At 41.3% G+C, this 21,346-nt stretch overlaps 1 protein-coding gene and 1 long non-coding RNA gene across 5 annotated transcripts; both read right to left on the reverse strand.

The window, feature by feature from the left end:
• Positions 1-1,414: 1,414 nt before the first annotated feature.
• Positions 1,415-20,289, reverse strand: mgarpa (mitochondria localized glutamic acid rich protein a). 4 transcript variants are annotated; one of them, XM_055016705.1, is made up of 9 exons: positions 20,097-20,284; positions 16,292-16,392; positions 15,980-16,085; positions 13,065-13,082; positions 7,498-7,767; positions 4,531-5,429; positions 3,826-4,296; positions 3,546-3,592; positions 1,415-3,331 (listed from the first exon to the last, which is right to left on the reverse strand). In XM_055016705.1, exons 1-8 carry the CDS (start codon positions 20,170-20,172, stop codon positions 3,557-3,559), a joined length of 1,977 nt encoding a protein of 658 aa, XP_054872680.1. In that variant the 5' UTR covers positions 20,173-20,284; the 3' UTR covers positions 1,415-3,331; positions 3,546-3,556. The 4 variants fall into 4 exon arrangements, with proteins under 4 accessions (XP_054872680.1, XP_054872678.1, XP_054872679.1 ...); XM_055016703.1 differs by having other exon boundaries at positions 3,826-5,429; positions 20,097-20,286; XM_055016704.1 differs by lacking the exon at positions 13,065-13,082 and having other exon boundaries at positions 3,826-5,429; positions 20,097-20,289.
• Positions 18,190-20,090, reverse strand: LOC129350368 (uncharacterized). The gene is made up of 2 exons (XR_008603738.1): positions 19,121-20,090; positions 18,190-19,044 (listed from the first exon to the last, which is right to left on the reverse strand). It is a non-coding gene; the product is annotated as an uncharacterized LOC129350368 (long non-coding RNA).
• Positions 20,290-21,346: the final 1,057 nt, after the last annotated feature.

Below are 21,346 nucleotides of genomic sequence, written 5' to 3' on the forward strand. Positions count from 1 at the left end.
AATGTTATTGGTTTAATATTGTGCATTAACAGTGAAACCTTGACGAACAATGTGCTGCTCAGAGATCTGAAGCAGATATAGACCCCCAAACCATACTATGGGAACTGAAGTTCAGTTGCTCAGATGATGATACTTTTTCATGATCATCTGTATGGATATGGTCATATTGGCTGTTGGGGGTTGGAAAAAAGTAGAGAGGGCATTCATCAGAGAATATCCAGTTCTCCCAGTCTTTTGGAGTCAGAGTTATGTACTTCTTTGCAAAAGCCAGTCTCTTCTCCTCTTGCAGTTTGTTGAGTCGTGGGGTACGTTGCCTCTTGTAAACTTTCAATGCTTCTGTTAAATAACGATGCACAGAGCTCTTACATCTTCTTCAAGATTTCTCAGCCTCCGAGTAAGTCACCGGCATGACTGGTGTGCTTTACCCTCGGCCTCTCTCATCCGATCCTTGGCTCTTGCAGTTAGGCCAGATAGACGTCCTAAACGAGGTGAGTCATTGAAGAATCCTCCTTTGTTGTACCTTTGCCACCACTTCTGCACCCAGTCAATACTTCTGCCAAGGGCTTGAGCTACCTGCTGATCCATTTTTCCTGCATTTCGAAGAGCACTGACCTGTGAACGAATCTTAGACTCTGAAATAGGAGCTTCTCCACCCTTACTATTGGCCATGATAACAAAGCTTCCAAAATTTGGTTTAATGCATTTTGCTCAAGTAAGAAATGTATCTACTGGGACCTGACAGTTTGACCAGACCAACAACCAAACAGAACCTCATTGACCAGGTGAAACCCATTTTGGTGACAAACAATCAAACATGTCCAGTGGGAAGAACCAACTTGTGGGACACGGTGTAGACTCTCTCCTAGTTCAAATCATTAACATAAGACTCCATCCATCCATTATCTATACACCACGTAATCCTCATTAGGGTCATGGGGGGGGGGGGGGGGGGGGGGGGGGCTGGAGTCTATCCCAGCTGACTCAGGTGAAGGCAGGGGACACCCTAGACAGGTCACCAGTCTGTCGCAGGGCTACATACAGAGACAAACAATCACTCTCACATTCACACCTACGGGCAATTTAGAATGATCAATTAACCTCAGCATATTTTTGGACTGTGGGAGGAAACCGGAGTACCCGGAGAAAACCCACACATGCACAGGGAGAACATGCAAACTCCATGCAGAAAGATCCCGGGAAAGCCGGGACGCGAACCAGGGATCTTCTTGCTGCAAGGCGAAAGTGCTAACCACTACACCACTGTGCAGCCCCTAACATAAGACTCAATAACTTTATTTCTTGCCAGTATTTTGTGACTTTACCGCAGTAAGAAGCACAGAATGTCAACTTAGGTTAAGTTAAACAATAAGTTCTTTTGTAAAGTAGGTTACACATTATAATGAAACAGACAAAATTTAGTTTTTAATCCCTCTTTATTCTGCAAAACATGGAAAAACAGAAATGTGTCACAGTTTCTGCCCTTTGTGAAGTCCAAGTCATCCACTTATGACCTGATACAGAAACCTGCCAATGAGCACTGAGGATAGAGTGCAATTTCTAATTTTAAAATATATACTAACACTCAATTTTACCTCTTAGTGATCCCAAGTTTGTTTCACATATTGTCCACCAAACTAACAAATCCAGAAATTCAATAGTAAAGAAGTAATAGGAGGTGTGAAAATGTGAAGGAGAGAATCAAGGACGAGAAATACAAAGAGTTGTCAAAGCATTTCACACGGGAGACTTTTCTTCAGACATACTGCAACACTTCCCAAACACGCAAATTTCATGGCACACCAACACATCACTATCACATCTGTTTGTACTTGCTTCAAGCCTTTAGATTATACATCCATGCAACTCTGGCTGCTAGAATAAAACAAGAGAAACTGGAAAGGACAGAAAATCAAAGAGTGAAAGAACATGATGCTGCATATTTACTTCCTTATCCTGCTTTCTGGCAACTTTATCCCTCTGAACCACCACAATGAGTTATGTTTCAATGTAAATTTTTAAAATATAAAGTACAGCCACTATCTATGTAGAACAAACTCAGAATGGCTTACTGGTTTCTGTCTTACCTCTGTATCGGTGGCTATGGAGGAGAGGTTGGATAAAGAGGATGCAGGAAGGGAATTTCAGTTTTCACATCTACATATAGAGTATGAAACGGTGGCTGCTAATACATTTACAATCGCTACATTTTCATTAGGGTGTACGAAAAGTAAGAATGAACAGCTAAAAAGGTAACTCGGCACTGAACACAGAGAAGAAAACCTCCAGTGTTGCACTCTACAGGCCAGAACCTTGTTTCAGCCTTGTAACCTTGTTTCGAAGCGAAGTTTCATTTCTGGCCAAACCTCAATAAATGATGTCAAAACTGATGTTTTCCAACAACTTTAAAGGTAAAATACCTACTGTGACATCACTAACACCAGATGTTTTTAACTCAATAAGCAGCAATGCAAGGTTTCATTCAATGGGTGTTAAATTAACATTTAGAAAACCGTGTAGTAGTCAACAAATATTTTCCTTATTTAGATTTACACATTTGGTTGTTTGGTGATCAAGTAACAGCTTTTGAAATGTAAGAATGTACTTATGGAAGCTGACGGCAAAGCAACTGTGTTGTTGGTTTAGAACTTTAACAAGGAGAGAGCATGACAAGATTGTCTGTGTTATTTATTTTTTTTTTTTAAAGACTGAAAACTGAGGTAGCTACATGGGCTCTTAAGCCAGCATGCTCAAAGTGTTTTTTCTTAAAAAGAATAAACTACAGGAAGTGTTTCCAGCTGTTCATTTGTATGCCAAGAGAAGCAGAAAAAAACCTGAGGTTGGGCACTATGAAGAATGCTGATGACTTGACACATCCTGTGCTTGAACACATAATACTGCTAACAAGATGTGGTGTGGAGTGTCAACATATTTCACTGGAGTGCTTTTTGAGACTAAACTCTAACAGTAGGAAAAAAGGTTGACTAAATGGCTCAGTTTTGTTCACAGATGTAAACATTGCAATTCACAAAGGTCAAAAGAAGTGTAATGGAGGTTTGTAACAGACAAACCAAAGATCTGTGGAACTACTGACTGGGCTAACCCAGACCTATGAAGCCAGTGTGAAGAGTAGCAGGAATGGACCACTGCTACTGTGTTGGGATGATGGCTCCATAAAGCAAACATTGACCTAAACATTGTGTATTATATGACTTTACACTGGAAATACATATTAGTCTCTTTGTGTTTTAGGGTTAACGGTGGAAGGGAAAGTGTTGGAGAAAGGCACATCCTCTTTCCATAGGATAGAAAGTCATCATTCAGGAGCTGTTTACTGTGATGGAGGAAAACATAAAAGCCAATGTCAATATTACTGTACTTTGTGAATACATTCAACTACATGCAATGTTTTTCTACATCCCTAGATCATATTTGAGCCTAAAGTAAAGTATTGTGGACATGAAAGGTAGTAATGTTGAGTTTAAAACACAAGTACAGCATGTCCATAGCCTACCCTACCACAGTAGAAATAATTAAAGGCTCAGTACCTTTGCTGAAACTACTGCATTTGCATCCTAAGAAGACGCCGCCTACCCTGAGTAGCAAAATTTGAAAGGGATATTAGAGTAATTCTTTTATGCAGCCCCCACTGATCAAGAATAGCAGGAGTAAACATTGCTTTATACGCAGAGTTCAACTAAAATAATAATTAAAATTAGTCTCAACATTTCTCACATTATTGGAAATATGTTTTCTCATTATGTTCTCGTCACATCTACACATGGAATAAACCTGAGAGATCAGTCAGACAAAACTGTTAGCTGGTACCTCAGAAGCTGGGGCATCATCTTCGTCCGGGGCAGGGATGATCCTACCAGTCATGGGCCCCACTCCGAGCACCTTGGGGCTCTTTTCTTCTTTAGGTGTTCCTTCTAGAACAACAACAATGTACTCTCTTTTGGGAACTTCTGCCTGAGTCTCCACTGGGGCTGCAGTTGCTTCTTCCACCACAGTGCTGGCTACATCTGCAGCAACAACGGCAACTATTTCCTCCACAGCAGTGGTGGTGACTGGTTCATCAACTAAAGCTGTGGCAACATCAGGCTGTACTGGTGCAGGGGTCTCCTCAACAACTGGAGCAACCTCCACTGGGGCAGGGGTCTCCTCCACAATTGGTGCAACCTCCACTGGAGCAGGGGCCTCCTCAACAATTGGTGCAACCTCCACTGGAGCAGGGGCCTCCTCCACAATTGGTGCAACCTCCACTGGAGCAGGGGCCTCCTCAACAACTGGAGCAACCTCCACTGGAGCAGGGGCCTCCTCCACAACTGGTGCAACCTCCACTGGAGCAGGGGCCTCCTCCACAACTGGTGCAACCTCCACTGGAGCAGGGGCCTCCTCCACAATTGGTGCAACCTCCACTGGAGCAGGGGCCTCCTCCACAATTGGTGCAACCTCCACTGGAGCAGGGGCCTCCTCCACAATTGGTGCAACCTCCACTGGAGCAGGGGCCTCATCCACAATTGGTGCAACCTCCACTGGGGCAGGGGCCTCCTCAACAACTGGAGCAACCTCCACTGGGGCAGGGGCCTCCTCCACAACTGGTGCAACCTCCACTGGGGCAGGGGCCTCCTCAACAACTGGAGCAACCTCCACTGGGGCAGGGGCCTCCTCCACAACTGTAGCAACCTCCACTGGAGCAGGGGCCTCCTCCACAATTGGTGCAACCTCCACTGGGGCAGGGGCCTCCTCAACAACTGGAGCAACCTCCACTGGGGCAGGGGCCTCCTCAACAACTGGAGCAACCTCCACTGGGGCAGGGGCCTCCTCAACAACTGGAGCAACCTCCACTGGGGCAGGGGCCTCCTCACCAACTGGAGCAACCTCCACTGGGGCAGGGGCCTCCTCACCAACTGGAGCAACCTCCACTGGGGCAGGGGCCTCCTCAACAACTGGTGCAACCTCCACTGGGGCAGGGGCCTCCTCACCAACTGGAGCAACCTCCACTGGGGCAGGGGCCTCCTCCACAACTGGAGCAACCTCCACTGGTACAGGGGCCTCCTCCACAATTGGTGCAACCTCCACTGGTACAGGGGCCTCCTCAACAACTGGTGCAACCTCCACTGGTACAGGGGCCTCCTCAACAACTGGAGCAACCTCCACTGGTACAGGGGCCTCCTCAACAACTGGAGCAACCTCCACTGGTGCAGGGGCCTCCTCAACCACTGGTGCAGGAACCTGTTCTGTGGGTGCAGGTTCTACTGCTGTAAGAGCCTCTTCTGCTACTTTAGGAGCCTCCGCAGCTGGTGCAATTTCTTCAATGGGCTTTGCTTCTGTTGCCAGGGGCTCTTCATTTACAACAACTGCCGCCAATTCTTCATTTACTTCAGCTATCTTCGGTACCTCTAGAGTAGAGGCAGCTGCCATCAGAACTGCAACACAAAATCCAGCCATCCAAATGTCACTGATGCTCAAGTTATATTTTCCCACAGTTAGCTCACAAGTTAAGATGACAAGCCAAGGTAACTTATTGGACAGTCGTGAAACCCTTCTAGTGACAGGAGTTACTGTAAATCTTTGTGGTGGAGGGTAACTACATGCAGCTGTAATGTTAACACCCATAGGTGGAAGAAGTCAAACAGAAAAAAAAAAGGTGCTACAGAAAAGCTGTTTTAGTCACAAGGGACATAAAGTGCTGTCAACAGTGCTTCCAAGTAAAGGAAAATTTCAGCTTTTGAAAAAGAAATACTCCAGAAAAAAGTAAAACAAAAGCACATCTATTAATACAGTGCAATTTTGATGTGGATGATATGCATTGCTTTGAAATCTTTAAAAAATGTGGCAAGAATTGAAAACATGCAAGAATAATAGAGCACATACAGGCAAGTATATCCAAATATTTCATGGTATATATTGGCCAATATTTTCTTTACATTTTTGGTTTTAAAAAGTTTATTATGAAATAAAATAATTAAAAATAATAATTAAAGACTGCTCTTCAAAGGACAAAACAGGCAACTGCTGATATACAGACCATCCAATTACCTATGTAACAATAGCTGATGAGAATGTGTCAGAATACACATAGAACATAATGCAAGACAAGAAGGTTAATGAATGCAGAAGTGCCAGTGTCTGATGCAGTAAATAGACCTAGGCAGACAAAGTGGTAAGAAGAAAATGCAATAAAGAGCTGAGGGAAAATTCACTGAGACTTATAAATACATGTGAGGAGGTGAAGCAAATGATTTCTACTCTGTGAAATACACTGGGACAAAAAAATAACAGCTGAAAAGAGAAAATGGAATGGATTGTGAGAAATGTAGAGACTCAAAAGTTCCAGTAAAAATGACTAATCACTAAATTAAACGGACCAATTGAGACAAATTAAAGACGGCAGTAAACCTTTCTGGGTTGACAAAAGCTTTATTGTATGGCTCAATGAATTACTGTAAATTGTTAACATTGCTCATTACCCAGTTATAAGCAAAATAAAAATATGATCACGGTGGTGATGGTAAGCTATGGATTGACTTTAACAGTTCTCTGACCTTATTGTTTCTCTCACAATTTCACTTTACACTTGAGGAAAAGAACACACCACAGCAGTTACAGAGTTTGTACATAGTCTCATAGCCATTTTGTGTTGCTGTAGGATATACACAACTGTATGACAGTTTAAGGATAAACAGGGTCTATCTGCTCTGTGACACCTGGTAAAGCATTACAACATTACAGAGGTTAACGGCAAAGAAATACAGTGTTCTGTTAAATCAAATAAAATAGCAATAGGGGCTTCATAACAAAAAGGTACCAATAATATGACAGCATTTGTCCCTGCTTGTTATTTAGTTGGGTGTGGTTGGTTGAACCTGATATAAGGCTACAGATAACCTCACAGGGGAACGATCAGCCACATTAACTCTTGGAATTAGAGTCGATCTGCATGAATTGATAAAGTCTGTATTCACAGAGTGATCACATTTATTTCACCCATAACTGCAAATGAGCGTCACATAAAGAGCTCACTGCCACTGTGGAAATGTCTCACTGTGGTGTGCAGCTGTAGATCACACAACCTGCTAACTGTTAACGTCTCTAGGCCATGTGAGAATCCGTGATCTATGCTGCACAATAGTAAAATCGCAAGTCATTCTTACGGGAACAAACAAGCACACAGTGCTGTCTTTTACACCCACTCCAATAAATACATGAGCAAATATACATTTTAGGAAGATAGGAGAGAAATTCAATAAAAGAGGTGAACCCAGGGACCTGAGGAGAAGCAGCTAGCCTCTAGTGGTTCTAAAGACAGTGACTGTAGTTTAGCAGTTTTATTGTCCCCACTGCTGTGAGGGAGGAAAGACCTGAGGCGGCTCTTTAAAGTGGTTTAGAGATAGTCAAGTGTGTGTCTAGGTGTGTGTCTGTCTCCCTGCAGTGAATGTGTGGTAACTCAAGCGTCAGAGGCAGCTGTCTCCTCCTCAGATGAAGAAGTCGTACCATTGCTTTCGGGCTCCTCAGCAGCAACAGCGGCTGGCTCTGCCACAGCCTCGGCAGCCTCCTCCACAGCTTCAGCTACTTGGGCGACTTCTTCTGCGACCGCCTCCACTTCCTGCGCAGCCTCGGCGACGGCTTCAGCAGCCTCGGCGACCACCTCGGCAACTTCCTCTACTACAGTCTCTGCCTCAGCACCAACAGCATCAGCGGCCTCCTCTGCCTCAGCCTCTCCAACAGCCTCCTCAGCTGCTGCCGCCTCCTCCTCCTCTCCACCTGGAACACAAGTATCAACAGAAGGATGAATGATAGCAAAAGTACTCATTTGAGTGCTCAGGTTGAGGATTGAGTGTGCGTCCACAGACATAAGTAATTTGAAAAGCGGCATTACTGTTTCAAAATGCGAGAAACTTATAATCTAATATTCTAAAATAAAAGCAGCGTTACACAAGGTTATTAAATTATTAGTAGCTGGGTTTCCACCAAGGCTTCTTTTAACTATGAAAAATAGTCAATTGCTTGTCAATAACTAAAAAATATTGTTTATGCACATTCAAATATAGTAAAGCTGTTCCTTTTCATTATACATTCACATGACAATGCAGAGAAAATTAAATTTGCATCTAGTGAGTAATGACCTTTCTGAATCTTGCATACTGGTCAGCCTGTATTTGATTCTACTTGTGCAGTGATTGTTATGTGTTGAAAATACGATACAACAGCTAGTGGCTTGTATTCAAGCAGCAGTCAAAAACAGTCATTCTAATGTATGTCATGATCTGTTTAATTTATAAGGCTTTATTCTCTAAAGAACGCCAAAAGTAGGACAGTGGCGAGTAAGCCGTTAATTCTAAATACATTTTATAACAGCTGTATTCAGATGATATGCACAGTTGGATGGAAACATAGCTACCAACAGCATACGTTTTTCAGCACATTTTTTGCGGCCGTACAGGCTGATTCTGAAGTACTAGACATGCCACTCCAAAGCTTACCATGGCCTCACCTGAAAAAACCCAGAGGCAACACATTCACTACACAAATCGCATGCAAACTCAAAGACAGGGAGGAGGACGACGGGAGGGGAAAAGGAAGGGGGAGGAGGAGAGTGCAGGTTCAGGTACAGGGTAGAGGGGGTGAAGTTGAATCTTTGTTCTTACCATCCAATTAACAAGCTATGAATTATCTGGAACTCTGAAAGTGAGTCCGACAGTGAGACAGACACAGACAGCCTAGGTAGGTTGTGCGTCTTTAATCTTTAACTGAGTGATCCCTCAAACATTTGCTCTACATTTTACCAGGAACAAAAATACACCAAGCTGTGGGAGACAGGCCCAGAAATCTACCCAGACTTTGGAACATAACCCTCAAGCATTGACTAGTCTGAGTGATATTAGCCTCCAAATTCACATGTTTGTATTTCATGAATGATGAGCTGAGTGCTAACACTTCAGTGTACTGTAATGGTTCTGTTGAGTAACAAAGGAGAACCCATACATTTCTGTTTGAGAAGTTTACTTTAACAATATCTTAAATGTACTTTAGCATAAATAGCATAAAAGTAACCAAACAGTCCATAGGTTCATGTTAAAAACCCCCAGACTGAATAATGTCAATAGAACTTGTGAGAAATGTGGTTCTCTTTAGCCAGTTTGGTAAAGCAGATGACTGTAAACACACCAATGTGATTCAGTTCTCACTGCTACAGAGAAGAAAACAGTGAGAACAGAGCTCCAGGATAATAATGATGGAATACTATCACTCAGAATAGTCCATGCTAATTTGTTAGCATGGATGACTTTCCTGTGTCTATTAAGCAGAAAGTGTTAAGTAGAAAAACGGTCAAATTTCCCACAAAAACAGAACATTAACATTCACACCAAAGTGCTGTTGACAATAATATAGTCCGTAGAAAAAGAAAATTCTGTCAAAATAAATTTGTAACAGGTCCATTTGTCTTCTTCATGGATTTATACATTAAAAGAATAAAACAAAAAAAAAAGACCAGTGTCCTTGACAGTATAGTCCAGAGGTTTTAGGCTGAGTAGAGGAGGAAAGGAGGAGAGGGATTTTGTTTTCCTGTTCAGATCCAAAGAGTCCAGTTCTAAGACGAATATCCATGCGGCCACTGAGGACCTTAGCTTTACCATTACACTGAAAAGAGTAAAGACACAGAGAGTTAGAGAAATAAGAAGAAGAAATTTGACTTTGTAAAAGGCCACAATTCATTCACACAGTGATGTTACTGTCAGTCTAGATTCAACCACAGAGGCCATGTGTGTGAATGTGGATCTAGGTGGAAGATGGAAATGGGCTGCTCGCTATGCACTGGTGATATCAATGTCAAGAGCTGTGTTAAAGTCACCAGACTGTCTCACTGGAGTAGAGATGTCATTGAATGATTTACAGTACCCCTAACAAGTACCTCCCTTGGTAGGCATGTCCTTTAACTGCTTTCACCTCTCAATCCTGGACAATGTATTTCGGTTTTTATGACAAAAAAAAAAAACAGAAATGGACTCTTTCATGTCAAAGTAAAAAGAAATGTCTACAAAGTAATGCAAATTCATTCAAAAAAGTGATTGCACAAGTGTTCACCTCATTTGAAGGGACTCACCTAAACACAGGTGCAGCCAGTTGGTGCTAGAAGTCACACAGTGAAATGGAGATCATCTGTGAATGACTTTCAGTGATTGTAGTATAAAGACACCTGGAGCTGGAAGGTCTAGTCACTGATGTATCAGTACTCCTGGATAGAGCTACACCATGAAGACTAAAGAGCACTCTGTAAAACTCTGTGAAAAGGTTATTGAAAAGCAAGAGTCAGGGAGTGGATACCCTTGGAGAATAGTTAAATCGATCATTAAGAAATGGAAGGAATTGTGGCACGTGTAAATATGCCAAGAGCAGGCCATCCTCAAAAATTGAGTGACTCCAAGAAAGAGACCAGCAAGACACCTAAGACTCCTCTGAAAGAGTTACAAGCTTCAGCAGCTTAGATGATAAAGACTGTGTATAAAAGCTTTATGTGAGAGTGGCAAAGAAAAAGCCACTGCTAAAAAATCTTGATCTCAGACAGAATTTGCCGTAAGGAGACTGAATTTAACTGGAAGGAGATTCTGTGGCCCAAGGACACCAAAATTTAGCTTTTTGGGCATTAGACTAAATGCTATGTTTGGTGGACAGCAAACACTGCACAACATAAACACACCACCCCACCATGAAGCACGGTGGTGGCAGCATCATGATGTGGGGATGGTTTTTGGCAGTAGGACCTGGCTTGGAAATGTAGAGGGTAAAATAAATACAGTATTGGGAAATACTAGACATGATGCAACCTGCAGGTGAACTGCGACTTGGGAGAAGTTTTGTTTTCTAGCTAGACACTGACCAGAAGCATCACGCCAAAGCTACACTGAAAAAGTTTAAAGACTATGAAGTGAATCTTCTGGAGTGGTCGAGTTAGAGCCCAGATCTCAATCCAAATAAGAACTTGTGGTTGGATATGAAAGGAGCTGTTCACCTAGGATCCCTGCGCTACAATTTCTACAATTCTATACTTTTATTTAACAGATGTTTGTATCCAAAGCAATGTACATCTGAGAGTAGATACAACACAAGCATTGATCTAGTCAGGAGAAAACAACCTGGAGAAGTGCTTTAAAACTAGCTGACAGTTTTGCAGATGTGCGAGGCTAACTGAGACCTACTGACACAGGCTCCATGCTTTAACTGCAACTAAAGGTGCAACTACAAAATAGCACTTTGAGGGGGTAAATACAGTCACTTTCAAAGTGATTGACATTACTTTGTAGAATCCCGTTTTCACTGTGACATTAAAGAAGGCAGCGGAGATACTTTTTATAGGTACTACACATTCAGAATAAAACGTATGGATTTTTACTTGCTTGTTTATTGTTTCTAACGAGGGGTATGAGGAACACAATGAAGAGTGAGAGGGAGAAAAGAGGGATAGAGTGGTATCAAAGGAGGGTCACCAAGCATTTTAGCCAGTGTAACAACAGGTGAGGTTAGACGAGGTCACATAGGAGAGTTTATAACAGGTCTATAAACTAGGATACTTCACATGTATATACATATTATACTTCTCTAAATTCCTTTATAGTATTCTAAGCGTGGTCACTGGTAATGAATCATATGGGGAAAAGCAAGACAGCACACAGCATCACTGAAGCTGCCTGTTGAAGCTAAACAGTGCTGTCTAACCTCATTAAAACTGAGGTGAGCCAAAGCTGACCCTCCCTCCTCTCTTCATTAAAAACAGCTCCCACTTAATCAACAGAGCTCGATAAACGCCAGAGAACACTGCTGACAGTGGATAGGACTGCATGTGTTCAGGCCTTTAGTCATTCTCCTCCCTTTTCTACTACACTTTGTGGATTTCTTGTACTTGTGCTGCATTTGTTCACTTTTATGTTAACCTGAGCCTGTCCAAACATTATACAAACATTGTGCTAAAACAGCTGAGCTTTATTCAGCAATGCTCTAGGCTTCCTTATCATCAGTTCTTTGTTTCAGAACTGTGCCAAGTACTTGAATCTCAAGTTTCTTGCTTGCAAATACCCCATTTGACTATTTAGCTTCAACATTAAATGTTGAATGTCCCAGCATCTCTTCTTAGTTGTACATGGAATGGCAATTACAGTTGTAAACCAAAAGTCCACATACACTTGTAAAGACCATGTAAACAATGGAAGTCTAGAATTTCCAGGGACCTCAGTAACAAAAAAAATGGAAATCAGGCTAGAATTAAGGTTTTAAGACTGGTCTCCCCAAAGTCTTGACTTAAACCTCACTAAAAAAGCTGTGGACTGATGAAGAAACAGGTCTATGTCAGAAGGACGACACATTTAGTTGAACTGCACCAATTCTGTCTGGAGGAACACATCCAGAAGCTTGTGGATGGCTTCCAAAAGTACCTAACTGAGGTGAGAATGGCAAAGGGACGTTTAACTAGCTTTATTTGGAATTGCTGTATGTATATTTTTCACTCCGCAGATCTTGCAATATTACTAGAAAACCTATAATAAATGTATAAAAGAACCAAACCACATGATTCATTTTTTTTTTAAATTTCAGTGATTCATCATAGAAAATCAAGAGGTTTAGGAATCACTGGAATTACAAGACTGCCATGACATTCATAGTCTTTACAAGGGCATGGAAACATTTCTTCAGAATGTGTTGTCAGCCTTCATATCTCATTGTCTGTGTTAAAATTAAGATTGAATTTGCCTGTGATGGATCCACCTGCTGCTGCAGTCAGCTGATTTCCCCTTGAGGAGAAGGTATATCTTCCTCTATGTTTAAACCATTTCTCACTGTTGGATGTCTAATCTTGAAACAATGACTGGTAAAATAAACAGTGACTAGCGTGGTCATGACAATTTCTCACAACTAATTCTTCAGTGAGGACAGTGAAGATATTAGCAGCACAATCAAGCCCATGCTGACATTTCTCTCAAATGAGGCCACATTTTCAGTGAGCATTCAGAGAGTTCTCAGGCAGTGATCATGAATAAAAACAGCTTATGAATGATGAAACAACTCACCCTCTTCTTCATCCCTGCCTGCAAGCAAACAGAACATCACAGTTAGAGTCACACAGAAACTAGCCACAACAATTTATAGCCAACTGAACTGATAAGGACTTTATTAGTTACAGCTGAAAGAAGCAGGAAAAACTGATGTATACATGACATTTACTGTTTAAGAAACAAGTGACATGAGAAGCAAGTCGGTTAATGACCAGTAAAGAAACATATTTCAGTCTCTTTCTTCCCATTCCACATGCCAGTCACAGTTGACCTCGGATGTGTATATTCAAAAAGAAAAACGGTAAAATAGAGGCTTCATTTGAAAATCCAATTTTGATAAAACATAATTTACCATACAGAGGGTTTATCCTCTACAGAGCATGAATGTAGCACCTTAGCTGTTCATTAAACATGATTGTGCACTAATAAAACTAAAAGCTGAATTATAAAGCCCTGAAACTGTACTTGTGTGAACTAAGATGTTTCAATACTCTGTCCTACATATATCTGTTTATTGTATGCAAGGGAAACCAGTTAAAATGTGAAATCTTGATGCCAGCCTTAAGCCAAATGGTTCACATAATACAGATTTATCTCCTTCCATACATTAGTGGCTATGCTGCTGCTGCTGCTTTGGGTACACTGCTACTGCTCTGTCCAGGCTTGTCGAATTGAAATAAATAAACTAATCTCTTCCATCTACAACAGAACACAGACACTGAAGACTTCACTGGGCAGAACAAACAAACATCCAACTATCTGTGATCACAAACACTGGTGTAACACGCAAACAGGACACATACAGAAGTGTGTGTTAGATCAGAGGAAATGTGTGCTTAGAGGGAAAAAACCGTGAATGATGGGGAGGAAAGTGTTGATAATACATTTATCTAGATGTACTGACCAGCACAGACTGAGCAACATACTAATCTAAGCATTACAGCAGAATCAATCTACCAACATTGATTTGATGCAAGATGCATTTTGTCTTTGTCGATTATTTTGAAACTGCCTTTCTTGGAAATAAATCAGCAAAGGAACTTTATATAGAGTGGGAAAGCTCCTTATATAAAGCACAGGACACTGGAACACAATTAAACAGCAATCTCTACAATGGTAGAATGTGAGTCTATCTCAGCTGACTTAGGGTGAAGGCAGGAGACACCTGGACAGGTAACAGTCTATCATAGGGCTACATACAGAGAAACAATCACACTCACACCTATGGACAATTTAGAATCACCAATTAAACTCAGCATGTTTTCTCATGCAAACACCATGAAAACTGAAGACGCTCCGTCCACTAATGAAGACCATGAGATATGATGCAAGCTCAATGAAGCAGCAGGTTTCTTTCCTATGATTTTTATTTTTTTCCATTAAACTAGCATTTACATTAGGGCTGTAATATACCACTGTTTTTATTCTATGTAAAAAATTCTTTCGCAATTGTTTAACCGTTTCATAAAATAGAAATCGGAAAAAACTGTGGAAAACATTACAACTTAGGAGAACTATTAAAATGGTTACTTTTCCTACAATTCACCATCACAGATACCGAGAAGCCAGAAATACAACAGTTTGGACATCTTAATTTAGCAAAGGCTATGTTTTTTGTTTGTTTGTTTGTTTGTTTTTATGCAAGTTGTGAAAACTGTTGTCGAATGATTTTCTGTATATTTCTTTTGCGTACTGATCATCTGTGGAGTCTTCCTAACATACACGGACATTTGTAGGATCAGATCACTTCTTTAATGTAAGTTAGGTCTTTCCCAAAAAACAATGTATTTGAGTGCAGAAATAAATACTCTGTAGTTCTTGTCTAGCACGTTGTTTAAAAAATACACGGGCAGGACAGCAGGCTCTAAAGGTGTGTGTGTGTGTGTGTGTGTGTGTGTGTGTGTGTGTGTGTGTGTGTGTGTGTGGATTTAAGCTACTGAGACCACAGGATGCCCACTCAACCAACAGACCATGGAATCAGTCTGAACTGGACAGCTGTGCTTAGTCTCTGCATTTGTGCAGTGAGTCAGTGATGTTTCCTGAATGCTGCTGTAAGCAGGGGATAATCTGGGACCGTCCACAGCTCTTTGTTTGGGATCAGTTCAGTGTTTTTGCTCACTGTGCAGCAGACTATCCAAGACATTTTCTGGCTAAAAGGGGTCTATAACAAAAACAACTATACACACATACACATTTTTGGTTGATGTTCTAATAATCAACCTTTAAAAGGATGAGATAAGTAATGAAGTAATGAAAAGTGTGCTTGAGTTCTCAGTGAATTACTGGCATGCTAAATGTTCAGTATCCCACATTTACTACTACATCAGGAGTACATGAAAGAGACATGGCTGTATGGTTTGTTCATTTGTTTGAATTATTGATTAAACGAAGTTGTTTGATTTTTCCATCTGCTATGTTAGTTAAACCTTATTTCAACACCAGGAGCTGTCCACACAACTAGCTGCAAATAGCTTCATTTGATTGGTGAAACACAGTCACGTGGTAGATCTACTGGGGGCATCTCTCCAGCAAAATAAAGCAGATCTAATGTGCTAAATAAAAAAGTAACGAGTCAAGTGTAGCCCAGTGGAACGGAGTAAGAGTAACATTTCTTCTTCACAGATCTACTCAAGTAAAAGTAAAAAATATGGCAGAGTAATGCTACGCTCAGAAGTCCATTTTTTTCGAAAAAGTTACTCAAGTAAATGTAACGGAGTAAATGTAACTCATTACTACCCACCTCTGGCTTTAAAGACCTATAAACTGGGCATCTGTTGTACAATGGGCCGCATAAATCACACAGCACTAAATAGTAGACAGACATAAGCTTTCAGCACATAATGAGAAGGCAGTGGAAGGGATCTTGTCTGATCATCACTAGTTTACCATTAAGTCGGTGAGAAGTGAAGTGGCAGATGAGGAACACTTACTCTTAGGTGGCCAGGGTTTAGGTACCCACTCCGTCTTTGGTCTGGCCTGGAGCTCTGCAATGCGATCATTAAACCTTTCATGGTCTGAGATCACAGTGTTGTATGCCTGTGGAGGAAGCAAACAGCCAGACTGAGATTTCTGCTTAGCTCTGATTCCTGAAAACAACTATTTTCCATTTGGCACTTTGTGGGTCAAGCTTAGCTCATATGTTGGACTTGTATGGTTGAACCCTTTCTTGAGGACATCTTAGCATGTCTACCACTCTTAGTGTGTTGAAGCTAGTATGACCTGATAGAAGCAACACTACTTACATACGTCACAGAAACAACGAAGGCTCCACCACACAGCAGGGCGTACACGATGTTCTCTCCAGAACCACCAGGAACAGATGACATCGTCCGCCGCTGGACAACTAGGAAAAGTTGAAAGATCACACATTAGACCCTTCTCAAACCTAGAATGAATTATTTAAGAACACATGATTTTCCTAAATAGAAGTTTTATTACATGTTCTCTAGGGTGAAACAATAAATTGATTTCTAGATGAAATTGCAGTTACAAGCAATGCAATCTGACAATCGCCAAGACTGCAATTTAGGATATATGTTTTGCAGGGCATCTGAGCCAAGGTTTAAAGTGTCTGTTTGGGTTTTTTGTTGTTGCTTTGTCACATTTTAGAAGTATGTGCCATTCTCCTTGTGTGACAGTCACATGTTTTGATAGTATCTTGGCTGGTAATGCTCATGTAAAATTTATTACACAGCATATATTGAACTAAAGCTTGATTTTATATGTATACTACCATTCCAAAGCTTGTGGTCACTCAGACAATTTCATGTTTTCCATGAAAACTCACACTTTTGTTCATGTGCTAACATAACTGCACAAGGGTTTCTAGTCATCACTTTCCAGCTAGAATAGTCATTTACCACATTAACAATGTCTAGACTGGATTTAGGATTCATTTAATGTTATCTTCATTGAAAAAAAATGCTTTTCTTTCAAAAATAAGGACATTTCTAAGTGGCCTCAAACTTTTGACCAGCAGTGTAATAAAATACCACAAAATATAGTAAAAATATAGAAAAAATACAGTAAAATATAGTAAAAATAAAGTAAAAAAAATATTAAAAATATAGTAAAAATGCAGTAAAAATCTAGAAAAAATACAGTAAAAATTGGGAAAAATTATAGTAAACATGCTGTAAAAACAGCAACAATATAGAAAAAATACAGTAAAAATATAGAAAAAACTGTAAAAATATAGAAAATATATAGCAAAAATAGTCAGAAAAATAGTAAAATATATTAAATACAGTAAAAATACAGTATAATCTAGCAAAAATACACTAAAAATATAGACTATTGTTCAAAAGTTTGGGGTCCCCCAGGCAATCTCATGTTTTCCATGAAAACTCACACTTTTATTCATGTTTTTATTCATGATTGCACAAGGGTTTTCTAATCATCAGTTAGCCTTTCAACACCATTAGCTACCACAATGTAGCCTTAGAACACAGGAGTGATGGTTGCTGGAAATGTTCCTCTGTACCCCTATGTAGATATTCCATTAAAAATCAGCCGTTTCCATCTAGAATAGTCATTTACCACATTAACACTGTCTAGAATGGATTTATCATTCATTTAATGTTATGTTATCAATGCCATCTGAAAAGTTGCAGTTCATTTTTATCCCCAAATTGTTCAGCACTAGTTCGTACTTGGACCTCCCAGTATATTAGAGGAGGATAGAGAGGGGACAGAACAGGAATATCTGTGGGTATGATAACCTTCAATCAACATGCATTTACACTAATTGCTCAGTTTGTGTGTGTTCCCTGCTGTCAACGACCCTGGGCAGACTCTGGTGCAGAATAGGAGTAATGTACTTCAGAAGCCCAAAAGCTTCAGCTCTGTCAGTGTGAAAGAGACTGGTTAAAATACTGTGAAGTCTTGGCCTTACTGTGTAAAGTGCCTGTGATTACTTCTAATTTGACACAATACTGAAGGGAAGGGAGTACCCTGCAGTGCTCAACTGACTCATCTGATTGGATTTAGTTGCCAAAACTCTGCTTGTCAACACCTGTTTAGTATTTACAAGGTGACGCAGTCCACTCCACACCATAGAAAAGAAAAGGGATAGTTAATTTTTTGAAAGTTATGCCAGCCACTTTAAGAATGTATTAGTGGAAAGAATAACGCGACTAAGTAAAACCTTTGCTTTAGTTTGGCTCAGCATTGCATTCCCTGATGCAAATCCAGGAAAAAAAGCAGGCAAATAGTTTATTACACGAAATCTTGGAATCAAAGTCGACACATCAGCTTTCACTTGAACCATTAGACAAAGACCCACAACTCAAACAAACACGAAGTTCAAGCTGAACAACATTCACAAGTGAAGTGCAGTGAATGTAACACAAAGAGGACACATCTCTGCACAGAGGAACCTTTGGCACTAATTTTAAAAAATGTAATCAGTTTTGTTACTTGTAGTTTAATTTGATCAAGGATTAGATACATTTTTGTTTATAAAATGGTCAGAAATAAAAAGGACAATGCTTTCATTTCTGTTGAATAAAGTAATACAGGGTCATAGTCTTTACTGCACACTAATCCCTGAAGACATTCTGATGAACAGTGAATACTGAGGCCATGTTCACTGCAATGCAAACACTGTCAAATGATCACCTGGTTGCTCTTGTAGAAGTCTGGGCCACAGAGCTCCGTCACGTCCAGTGTCGAGGGTATTAAACTCCTCATATTCTCAGGAGCTAATCCTGTCCCCTGGCCTCTGACCCGGCTTCCTGCAGCCTGTTATTTATACCTGCTAATCGGCTCATCTGAACGTATGAGCTGGGGTGGGGTAAGGTGGTAAAAATTCACGACAGGTGAGGGGGCTCAGGTCAGGAAGTCGGGATTAGCCCATGATACCCTCCTCTGGTTAAGTGGGACCACTGGAGTGAAGAAAGTCTTCGAGTCCAGAGTGGACTTCAGTCTGATCTCTGAACCCCAGAGGCCCAGCAGGAGGGAGGACACCCTGCCATGATACACCTTCTGACCTGTCCTGGAACGACAGGAGATACGCTTTATTCTTGTTTGACACTTCATAAGCACTGGGACTTCCGTTTTGTGTGACTTACATTATTACTTTCCTCACGTTTCCATTAAGTCAGATTATTTCCGACCATAGACCGTACTGAAAATGGCGACATGAGGTGGTAAGCGTGACCGTGGACTGACCTAGGCGTTCCCACACACCATGAGGGATGGAGAGGGACTGCAGAGGACACGGTTCTTAGCTCTGTCCGCTTTTAACACCGGCAAGTTCTCCGTTTATCACTCCCGGTTAAGTCCCGGTACCTGACCGGATGACAGAAGCTTCGCCCACCGACCGGCTCGTGGCGCTCACAACAACTGTGGACATGTAGCGCGTCGCGTGCCTCAGCTCTTTACATTAGACTACCGTCACACGCACACACCACGTGACCGACAGAGGCAACCATGTTTCCACGCAACCCACAGACTAATGAAGGTCACATCCACGTAACCACACGAACACGCTGCACACTGATTATTATAAGTAAGTAAGAGTAAGTAAGTAAGTTAAGTAAAGGAACCTTAAAACAGCATAGAGGACACGCGTGTTTCCTTTCTCTGTGGAGGAGGAGTGAAGAAGTTGCACTGCTTTAAAAACTAACACATTACTAACACTAACACGTGTTTTCTACTAGTATGGAAAGAACCCGACAAACAGCAGATTCCAGATCAGATGAGCAGCCTGCTGCTCTGCTCAGCACACAGTGAGGATGGAATAATGCTGCTTTACTGCCATCCAGGTGCTCATACCTCTATAGGGTGAACTAAATGTACCAGCTAAGTATCTCACAATGTGTATGAGGTTCAAAAACACCCAGCTGAACCCCTCCAGGTCAACTCCAGCCAAAAAGCCGAGTTGACCTTCACGGCAGCCATTGTCATTCAGTGTGGGGATGCAGCTCTGCAGAGAAATCCACATGAGGACAAAGTGTACTATTCCATCAGGAGGAGCTTCGCTGAAAGCCGCAGGTCGGGTTCGTGTTGTGTTTTCATGTCGGTTAGGTGGAGGGTGACACTCACCATCCTGGGGCAACCTGTAGGCTGCTCTCCGTACCAGAGGCCCACACCTCTGCCAGGCCGCTCTGCAGGAAAACATCGCTGCTCTCCGGGCTACGGTGAGAGTGCTGCAGCTTCAGCAGACGCTGGATGAATGGCTGGCGTGTCTGGGAGGAGAAGCGTGAAGGAGGCGGAGGACGGACCTGCCCTCTGTTGCACAATTATGCGTGCAGTGCCGCCAGTATGAGGGGTGATTGATGCCCAGGAGAAAACTGGAAAATGCCGTTTGTGAAGGGTGAGTAGTGCCGTAGTGCGGTAGAGGATGACATGCAGCCTGTATGAGGGGCGAGTAGTGCCACTAAGGGAGATTATTTCCACAAAAGATGCAAAATCACCACAAAAGGACTCAAAATTACCACAAAGAGATTCAGAATTACTAGAAAAAGACAGAAAATTACCAGAAAAAGATGCAAAATTACCAGAAAATGACACAAAATTACCACAAAAAGATGCAAAATTACCACAAAGCGATTTAAAATGACCAGAAAAAGACACAAAAAAATACCAGAAAAAGACACAAAATCACCAGAAAAAGACACATTACCACAAAATTATTCAAAATGACCAGAAAAACACACAAAATGACCAGAAAACCACACAAAATGACCAGAAAACCACACAAAATTACCACAAAAAGATGCAAAATTACCAGAAAAAGATGCAAAATCACTCCAATAAGAGGGTCCAATCTAGCCTGTGGGGTGACTTTACAAAGTGTAAAAAGCCAGCCTTCAGACCTTCAGTGCGGTAGAAACATCAGACCACCGTGGCGGGTTGGTCGCAAACTTTGTCTTTTGTTATGAAAACTGTTTAATTAAATGTATTTCTGAAAGCATTTGAAGCGAGAAAAAAGCTCCTGAATCTGTCCTGGTTTTAGTTCAACGACGGCTAGTTTAGACGTTTAATGAAAGTTTTGCGATGTGCCGGACCTCCGCTACCCACACCTCATTTGCATAAATGAAGCTACTTTATGCAAATGAGCTCCAGGGCAATGCACCACACCTTAGGTACGACAGTCCTGGTACCGGCAAACGGTGTAGCCATCCCATAATAGACCACTTCTCAAGACATTAAAAGTGCTTGAGTTCATAAAATGCATTAAAATGTTGAATATAATCGCTATAATTTCACGTTGAGTTTACAGTAATCTGTGAATGTAGTAGACAGATGAAAAATGCAGATAAATAGAAATGAAAGAAACATTTTTTTTGTTT

The sequence above is a fragment of the Amphiprion ocellaris genome, chromosome 13, assembly GCF_022539595.1.
Source record: "Amphiprion ocellaris isolate individual 3 ecotype Okinawa chromosome 13, ASM2253959v1, whole genome shotgun sequence".
NCBI lineage: Eukaryota > Metazoa > Chordata > Actinopteri > Pomacentridae > Amphiprion > Amphiprion ocellaris.

Bases quoted from the DNA above. Each gene is read 5' to 3' on its own strand.
- mgarpa (XM_055016703.1), bottom strand. From the start codon at position 20,172: ATGTTTTCCTGCAGAGCGGCCTGGCAGAGGTGTGGGCCTCTGGTACGG. The intron at 16,086-16,291 runs GTAAGTAGTGTT...CTTCCTCCACAG, and splicing joins TCGTTGTTTCTGTGACGTAT to GCATACAACACTGTGATCTC. The intron at 3,593-3,825 runs GTACCAGCTAAC...TTTGCTACTCAG, and splicing joins ATGATGCCCCAGCTTCTGAG to GGTAGGCGGCGTCTTCTTAG.